The following is a 9,837-nucleotide window of genomic DNA, read 5'->3' on the forward strand; positions in this document are numbered from 1 at the left end:
GGCTCTCGACCACATCCATGAAGTAGTGCAATGCATGTGTGCTTCCACATCTCCCTCTTCTGACAAACCTCTGAAATTACATTCGGCAGACGATAAGATGAATGAGTTTCAGTTGCTACCAGTCCAGTTTTTGGCTCAGTGGAACATGTGTTGGACCATTTATTTTCCTTAATGAGTCATTAATTGCAGTACATGACATTCTATCATGTATCACCTGTGTCTGAGAAGGTGCCCTTAATATCTCTTGGTGTGCATTGACTTCCCTACTCTTAGGAATGTGGATAATGCGAGGTCACATACATTGAAAACACCAATGGTTTTAAAGTTTTTTTTTATTGAAAGCTTCATCAAAAGAACAAATAATAAAATCAAAGTTTAAACCGAACATCCACTGATCTACACAATTTCTCAGGATCACAACTCGAAGACTAGGGAGGCATGACTGTGCGGCAACTCAAAGGAAAAAGAAATAGCATCATTGAACTGTTCTGGTTCATCATCTTTTAAAACACCTGCACTATACAAAAAGACAACCTCATAAATAGTTTTGCTTTTTTCCTCTTTCAATAATTTAATTTGTGATAAGAGGTTTTGCCGTTTTATTTTCTTCCTTTTAATTTTCTCTCCTATTTCTAAAAATACTCTGAATTTGGTTGAACAGCATCTCAGTGGTTATTCAGTCGCCTGTGTAATCTTTTGATTTTATAGAGCCAAGTTAATTAAATAGGAAGTACATTTGCCACTCAAGTGTCCTTTCTGGGGTACAGTTCTCATTAACACTCTATGATTGTTTGATTTTTTTCCCCAATCAGACGGTGAACTTCAACTGGGTTGAAATTACCAGACATAAATACCACAAGAGACAGTTCTATACGGCCATTGCACCATTCACTTAGGATCTTTTGTGAGCCAATCACGGTGAGAGAAACCAGCCTTGTGGAGACTGCAGCGACCAATCAGAAACCTGCGCAAGCAGGGTGATCGTGCGTCTGATTTGGCAGCCGTCCAGTTTGCCATACCTCTCATCCCTGGACTCCCCTCTCTCTGGCTCTCAAAGGCTGAGGGCCTGGTAACAGACGAGGCATTGGACAGTTAGCTGACTCCGACAAAAAGGCAGTAGATGAGCAGTTTGAAAAAAAGAAGGGAAAAAAAAACAGCTTGTGTTTTTCAGAGCATCCCTTCAAAATGAAGCTGTTTAGCAGTCTCCTCATCTCACTTCAAGAGTTTTCATGTCCCTGGTGTCAACAGTTCTGTCATCTCAAATCCTTGTCCATGCAGTCATGAAGGTCATTTTCCCCTTAGAGCAGCATCAGGATGATTTAGCTTTTTAACTTTAGTTTTTTCCATAGAATGAAGATGGACTTAAACAGAAAGGTCAGTCAAAGTAAGCTCTACTATTCCATCTAAGCCGACCACTACACACACGCACACACACATGCACACACGCACGCACGCACACACAAATACAGAACAGAGATGAAAATAGATACACATTCCCTCTTTTCAACCCCGCTCCTGTGTGAAGGATCTTTAAAAGGACATTTTACAGGACATACGTGAAATGTGAAAATGAAATGTAAAAAAACAACTCACACACACACAAACACAAACACACACACACAAAGATCAACAATTTTCAACCCATAAACTGATATCATGAACTGACATGAACTGACTAATTGTGGGTGCTAACCTTCATCCTCTTTGTCCACCCTTTAAACCAATGCTGTGAATCAACGACACTGTAAACGGTGCAAGAGAAGAGAACACAACAGATGACCAAAGCGTAAGGACACACCTACTGTGTTAAAAATAGAACCAAAGATAGGCCTATTTATTTTTCTACTTCAGGCTACTCTTTCACTCGAGAGGCTGCTGATCTATGTGTAAAGGTCTCTTGTATAGACGCCCAACCTTCTGCTTGGCATTTTGAAGAACAAAAATATTATGTATGTGTATGTGTTCCAAACTCCTGTATCACCCGTGGTTGTGCTGTCTCAATCAGTTTCATAAAAGTTATATCAGTATGTCACTCTTTCTGATTACTCCTTCTGGCTTCTAGCTGATCAACAGCACCTCGAGTGAAAAGCAGTCAAGTGAAACCTCCATAGCCTATTTCACAGATGTTCAACGTGGACACTGACAGGTGAAAGTTCTAAAATGAAGGCACTCGCGTAATACTGTGTGACTCTCAAAACACCACTCACTGCACATTTCAAATGAATGGGGTGCTGCTGTCGTTTTTTTTGGACACTGGAGGACTGAAAAAATGGCCTTAATGGATTTCTTGACCACTCCGGTGTGGTCACAGGCCAGTAGTGAGGGTTTCATCTCTATTCTTCTGCTTTTCCTAAGACAAGTTTTCTTCTTCTGGACTGCAGAGTTGAGGTCAGGTTACGAGAGCTTGTCATCAGCGTGGACCGGAAGAAAACATGAAGAATACAGCACTATACTGAGTGGAGCAGGAACTAAAGGAGGAGAATGTTAAGGCAAAAGTCTTCACTTGTCTCTTCCCTCAGTCTCTCTCTCTCCTCTCTCCTTCTCTCTCTCTAGTGTTGATCATGTTCACCAGCTTTTAAAAATGCATGTCCTCATAGTGTGAAAGAGACAAATGAGGTAGCTTGTGAGCACAGTTTGGGGCTGCGAGCAAGCGTGAGACCTGTGTGTGGGGAAATAGTCATCTTGCTAACTTCTGACTAAGTGGTGACATTGACAGAAACAAAAACCACCCGACAGGTCAATGAGACGACTTGCTTCACCTCGGGCTCCACATGCGCCCTTTTGCAAATCTGTCACCTCCTAGTGGACAACAGTCACACCTGCACACTAGGCCCATTTGCCTTCTTTTTAACTTTCTCTCTTTTTCTCCCCTCTCTCTCTCTCTCTCTCTGTTGAACATACTCACAGATGCACCAGTGGAGGAAAGTTGAAACCTATGACGGAAACAGATACACAGTACAAATCTGGTTTGGCCATTTCAGGTCAAACGGGGACACAAGGTGAGAGAAGAGAGACCTGAAAAATATCAAATAGAACAAAAACAACATATTCCTCCATTCGCCTCCAGAGGGGTTGGGGTACTTCATCTTTGGTATAAAATCTGCCACCCATAAGCTGCATTTAATCCACAGCTAAGAAAAACTAAAGAAATTGTCAACAATTTCCTATTTCTATTGCTTTTTGCACACGGTTGCGTTTCTTTTTTGTCATGAAGCTCCTATCTATTCACTTATTTTTGCGCTGCCAATGTTTTTTTTTTCCACATTTAATCTTTCTTCTTTTTTGCAACGAGACAAGCATAGCAGGCGGAGAAAAACACCTCAAAGCTCATAAAAAATATTGCAGAATAAAAACAATAATGCCATTTTAAAAAGGGATCTGCACTACACAATAAACTGCATTTCCCATGATGCAGCATCAACATTTCTTTTTTTCTGGTTGAAGAAATACCATTCCCCATTCATCACCACAATAATTTGTTCAATCTTTAAAACACACAGTTGCCACTGATAATTTAAAAGTTCTTTCCACACAAAGAGAACCTCTGTACTCTGAAACAGCTAAAACATTTAACGCCTTCTCCTTTGTGGGAGGTTTTGAGCTGGTTGACTTGTCCATGTGCCTCCATACATGACAATTGAGAGAAAAAGTTCTGTGAAGTTCTTAAAATTAAGGCAACAAATATCCAAAAAAAGGAAAAAAAAGAAATATTTAGGTTCTCTAAAAAACTAAAAGAAAACTCATACAAATGACAGCAAGAAGAAGTAGCTTAGAATCAGAGGAAGACAGATTTTTTTTCTTCTTTTTTTTTTTTTTGTCTAGAACTTGCTTCCTCATCTAATAGAAAAACTCAATGTCGCTGAAAACCTACCAGCACATTCAAATATATATTTTTAAAACCTTTCTTTTTTTATAATCTTTTTTTTAAAACTGAATTGATTAATGAAGAATGTCCAGCCCCATGCTGATAGACGTTTAACCCAAAGGGTGAATTCCCAGACTGCATTGTTCTGTTCTCGGTCCAGGTATTCCTTTTGCTTGGTCCAGGCAGGAAATATATTTTTTCTTCAATTTCTGGTGCCTGCGCAACATCAGAAACCATCCTTTCATTGTTCGAATCCTTCCATCGACCTCTCCCTCTCTCTTTTTTCCTCTCTCCATCTCTCTCTGTCTCCATTCATCTCTCCATCTGCCGTCTCAGTGCAGTCCCAAATCTCAAGGCAATGCAGTCGCTGGAACACTCTCTCCTCCCTCTCTCCTCCTCCTCCTCCTCGCCAACGCCTCCTGTTGTTATCTGTTCAAATTAAATGAGAGAGACAATGAGAATGGAACCATTTGTGCTATATTGTGTGTGTGTGTGTGTGTGTGTGTGTGTGTGTGTGTGTGTGTGTGTGTGTGTGTGTGTGTGTGTGTGTGTGCGCGCATGTGTGTGCTTGTGTGTGTGTGTGTGTACGAGAGTGACAGAGAGAGAGAGTTAGAGAGAGAGAGAGAGAGAGCAAAGTTAGAGTTGGCGCCAGTAGTTCCAATATTGCAGAGGCAATGGAGCTATTGACTGGAATGCTAAACAGGTCAGGTGTTTGTCATCCCACCCCAATGTACTCTGTATAGGGAGAGAAACCTAGTGCATTAGAATGAATGTAGAATAAACTAAATGAAAAATGAAAATGAAAAGTCAGATGCTATTTTTAAGGCACCTCCACACCCGACTGGGTTTCATATTGATGTCCAACAGCAGCTCCTCATATAGTGACGTCTTTCTATCGAACTGCTACTAATACACATGCCAAGGTAGAGACGAATTTCTAAAATATGTTCTATGCACTTGAGTCAACAAAATAAGCAAAACCAATACATGTCCACTATAGACAGCTTAGTACTCGTGTGTGTATAGCATATCAGCTTAAGTTTGAAGTATTCATCTGTCATGTGGTGTGATATATTTCGGTACACAGGTATCTTCATTAATGGTTATCACTAGTCATGGTGGTGTGGAGGCTGATAGACCCATCTCCAACTGCAAATGTGTGTGTGTGTGTTTGTTTGTGTGTGTGTGTGACAGAGAGAGAGAGAGAGAGAGAGAGAGAGTGTGTGTGTGTGTGTGAGAGAGAGAGAGAGAGAGAAAGAGAGAGAGAGAGAGAGTGTGTGTGTGTGTGTGTGTGTGTGTGTGACAGAGAGAGAGAGAGAGAGAGAGAGAGAGAGAGAGAGAGAGTGTGTGTGTGTGTGAGTGTGTGTATTTGTGTGTGTGTGTGTGAGTGTGAGTGTGTGTGTGTGAGTGAGTGTTTGTGTGTGTGTGTGTGTGTGTGTGTGTGTGTGTGTGTGTGTGTGCGCGCGTGCGTTTGTGTGTAATTTGTTCAGGTGGAGGGGGCTGAGTTCTAATGACAGCACACACACACAAACACGTATCATTGCAGTACATTGAAAGCCCACACAAAAGGATATTTCGCCAACTACAGTCCTGAAAACCAAACACTTGCACTATCTGCCCATATCTCCATTAGCGTGCGGTGTGTCCACACATCAGCACGCTGGGCTGGGCTGGGCTGGGCTGGGCTGTGCTGGGCTGTGCTGGGCTGGGCTGGGCTGGGCTGGGCTGGGCTGTGCTGTGCGCACTGCGGACCGGAGGAGAGCGTGGGCGATCGCTAGCCCGCTGCTATGCTGCATATGCAGGGGCAGTGTGTGGGAGGATGGCGCTGCTCGCCGCGCTGATCTGACGCAGGTCACACTGGGCTTCTGAAGTGCTTCAGTGTGTGCGTGTGTGTGTGTGTGTGTGTGTGCCTGCAGGTACGTGTGTGTGTGTTTGTGTGTGTGTGTGTGTGTGTCTGCAGGCACGTGTGTGTGTGTGTGTGTGTGTGTGTGTGTGTGTGTGTGTGTGTGTGTGTGTGTGTGTGTGTGTCTGTGTGTGTGTGAGATGAGCCTGAGATGAATGAGCCTGAGATGAATTTCAGCCTGTATGCCATGAGCAGGTAAATTCAGCTTTGAGAAAAGAAAAAGAGGTGCAATCAATCCTTTTCATTACTTTGGCCTTAAAGTCAGCGTCCTTATTCTCCAATAGATACTCCTCATTTTAGATTGCTTTTTAAAAATGCCCCTTATACATTAAAAGTTCTTTCCACGCGTCTTCATTTTAAACTATTTTACTACTGAGATAATGTGAGCTTGTTTTCCTGTGGTTCACTACAAAACAATTATTAACAACAACAATTACAAATGCTTGTTGTCAGGATGAACAGTGCCATGCTGTGCTATTGAGAAATATCACACACTTACAACAGCTTAAGTATTCCACAGAGCTGTAATAACATCTGTCTGTACCGGCTCACAACAACAACAAGAACAATAACAACACATTGCATTTATACAGCGTTTTCAATGCAGCCAAAGTGCTTAACAGTGAACGAGGAACCTCACTAACTACCATCAATGTGTAGTACCAACATGGGTGATGCACGGGAGCCATGATGCACCAGAATGCTCACCACACAGCACAGTCAGCTCTCTAACTGTCCACCAGAGGGAGCTAGCTGGTAAAGGTCAACACACTGAAGCTAAACTGCAACCAAATGGGAAGGCGGGAATGAGCACGTTGGACACCATCAGGGGGATTCCACTTCATGTAGCCGCCTGCAGCCGTGTTAAGCTGACTGCATAACGTGATTATTTGTGAGATTTTGATACGTATGTTTTCAAACTGGACTTGTGCAAACGTCATGGTTAAAAACGTATCAGAATCTCAGAAATAATCACGTTATGCAGTCAGCTTATCACAGCTGCAGGCGGCTACATGAAGTCGAATCCCCCTAAATGTTTTCCAACGTGCTCACTTCCCGCCTCAACTTCACAAACAAGCTAATTAGCTGCCATATTATTGGTGGGCACAAGAGTATGTTGTCTGAGGGGACCATGGAGGTATTATATATAACTGGAGAGAGTGACTAAGTCCCGCCCTCCATACAAATATATGGTGGAGGCTAGGCTAGTAAATCCGGCCAATTCATAGTCAACGCCATATTGAACACTGGGATTCGGATCCAGCGCCAGTTGGCTCTGACCATGCACCAAGTTCCAAAGCTGGAAATGACGCATAGACCAACGTGGATTTTTATTGGATATTCTGTAAAAGGAGAGTCGTCCTCCAGTAAGAGGGTGGCGATAATGCACATACAATGCTTGCCACGTAACTAGAAGAAGAAAAAGTTGCTCAGGAACGCCCAAGTGGAGTCGCCCTGAACCGCAACTTAATTTTATTGGATAACAGCGGCTCTAATGAAGAGCAGTATGCTTGCCGTCCTGCTGCTGCAAATATGCATTCGAAAATGACGTAAAATATCCGTAGTCGAACTATAAATAAACTATTCGGTTTTTAGTGCCATGTGTAGCGCATTTTTACAGTCTATGATTAGTTTGCTTGCTTTATTTATTTTATTGTTTGCCATCTCATAGCGGGTGCTCTAAACATATTCTAGCGTTGGCCCATGACCAAATCAAGCCAATAATAGCCAGTAGCCACAATAATGACTGGAGCCAGAACCCTCAATAGCCACCCTGTTTCGAAAATGGAAGATAACGCACAGAACGGCCAGCCTGAGCGGGCAATTACGTCCCCAACTCATCTAAAATGTGGTGTCTGGAAATACTTTGGGTTGTACACCGCAGATGATAAAGTAACCGTTAAAGAGAATGTAGTCTGCGGACTCTGCAAAAAACAGTTTACTTACGCATCCACGACATCCAATCTTCACGCTCACCTGTCGAGTTACCATCCAAATGAGGCAGCGGTGTCAGAGGCACAGTAGACGGCCAGAGCATTGCCAGGTGTCCAACATTGTATGATTGCATACTTTCCGTAAATCCTAAATTATGTCCGGGGTCTGCTATTTATTTAGGCTGCGCAAAGCACATGTATTTATTTGGGGCAGGCTTATTCGAGGCAGACCTTTATTACTTACATTGTGCGTTTTATTGTGAGACATGCGTTTCGTTTGGAGCGACATACCAGGCTATCAAAAGCAGACGATTTTCGTCAGACGATTTTGGACTTTTTAATTATATAGTCAAATGTTGAGACTGATGGGCACTTAAATCTAGGGATATTTGATGATCACTGTAAAGTTTCGTGTAGTTGAAAAAGTGTTGGAATTTCCAGCTGTTTTTTGCGAGACAAGGCAGTCTTTCACTCATTCATTGAACGTGCGCTGTGCTCTAATGGAAACCTTATTGCGTTGCTAAGTAGCTTAAATTGAGTTATTACGCGCATGAGAGCTCGTGCCCAACACAGACTTTCGTGCATGGAGCTGGTTCCAAATGCTCCATGCAGTGCCATACTTGAAAATGGTGTATGCTAACATGCCGAAGCTAATCTGCACGCTCTTGACCCCCTGGAGGGGACTGGCAGTTTCTGGGAGGATCAGCCAATCCACATGGACGACATCATTTGTGGCCATCAGTAAGGTGGCAACCAATTTGCTAGTCAGTTGCCATTTTTAAAGATGGTGGTAGTCAATTGCAGTCGATGGCCTATCATCGGCCATCACAATAAGTTGAGGTGCTACTTACTCACTCTCTCCAGGTCTATGTAATACCTCCATTGACAGGGCGGCCTAACTTCAAACGAGAGCCCTCATCCAAGTACATGGATTAAAGAAGATGTATGAGTATATGGGTGGGGCGAAACAACAAGTAAGGGCTTTGATTCACTGATTCAGGAGCAGCCAAGGCCTGTTAAGGGTGACGCACACGACTTGGCAAACAGAGAGAATGAGGGAGAGAAAGAGAGAGAGAGAAAGAGAATGAGAGAGAGAGAGAAACAGAGAGAGAGAGAAAGAGGGATGTGGTGGCAGTCGGGGGACTCACTTGGTGGGTTGGTAGGAGTAGGCCGACTGGAGTTCACTGGAGTTCTCCACCGCTAGCGGCTGCTGCTGTCCGCTCACGTCCTGCGACGAGGGGGGAACCGTCTGCGTCGTGGGCTCTGTTACCACTCCCTGAATCGGGGGACAGAAAAGAATGAGACACTGGCTAAGAGATTTACCAAAGACTACAGACATTGGCCACTCTTATTGGCCACTCATTGGCCTCCAAGGTTGAAATTAGTCTCCCGTCACACCATGCCTGTGTCATAGATAGCACAACAAAGGCAACAACAAAAACAGATTTCACACCCACTTAGCACTGTGCCCTACAGACATACATTAAAAAGGAGTGCATCAAAATGAGGGAATGATTCCAGTGCAGACCCCACCCCCCCCTCCCTTGAGTGCCTCTAGGCTAAACTCTCAGTGCTGGTAGCTTAGCATATCTCCTCTCTTTTCTTTTCCTTGCCTGTCATTATCTGGCGGCTCGTGAATCAGGGCGGCTTTAGCGGCGGTAGAATTATCCGGTGAGCTCAATAAGGTATGCTGGAGCGCGGAGAGAGCAAGGGGGGGTGGGGGAGGGGCTGGGGGGGGGGGGTGGGGGGCGCTCAGCTCTCCGCAGCCCAGGGGCTACTATGCTAGAGGACGTTTCTCAGTTTTATTTACACATCCGCTTATACTAACAGACAGAAGCTGAAAGCTGAGTAGGAGTGTGCGTGTGTGCATGTGTGTATGAGTGTGCACGTACGTATGTGTGTGTCTGTAGATGTCTGTGTGAATGAGTGTGTGTGTGTGTGTGTGTGTGTGTGTGTGTGTGTGTGTGTGTGTGTGTGTGTGTGTGTGTGTGTGTGTGTGTGTGTGTGTGTGTGTGCGCGCGCACGCGCGTGCCTCACCTCCACTGAGACAGCAGATGCAGGCACAGCAGTGTACTGGGGAATGTAGGTTCCTTGCATAGGAGCAGCAGCAGCAGCAGCAGCAGTCATATACTGCT

General features: G+C 44.0%; 1 protein-coding gene across 3 annotated transcripts in view; it reads right to left on the bottom strand.

Annotated features, from left to right (window-relative positions):
- Positions 1 to 314: 314 nt before the first annotated feature.
- The window catches only part of rbms3 (RNA binding motif, single stranded interacting protein), a 171,177-nt gene continuing 161,654 nt past the window's right edge, over positions 315 to 9,837 (bottom strand). For 2 of the 3 annotated variants that reach the window (XM_042106871.1, XM_042106873.1), the window contains exons 12-14: positions 9,740 to 9,835; positions 8,851 to 8,978; positions 315 to 4,294 (exon numbers count right to left, since the gene is read on the bottom strand). In XM_042106871.1, the coding sequence (XP_041962805.1) occupies positions 4,291 to 4,294; positions 8,851 to 8,978; positions 9,740 to 9,835 (228 nt within the window). In that variant the 3' untranslated portion in view covers positions 315 to 4,290. The remainder of the gene's footprint in view (positions 4,295 to 8,850; positions 8,979 to 9,739; positions 9,836 to 9,837) is intronic. The other variant, XM_042106872.1, reaches the window with a different exon arrangement.

Source organism: Alosa sapidissima, chromosome 10 (assembly GCF_018492685.1).
Source record: "Alosa sapidissima isolate fAloSap1 chromosome 10, fAloSap1.pri, whole genome shotgun sequence".
Classification (NCBI taxonomy): domain Eukaryota; kingdom Metazoa; phylum Chordata; class Actinopteri; order Clupeiformes; family Clupeidae; genus Alosa; species Alosa sapidissima.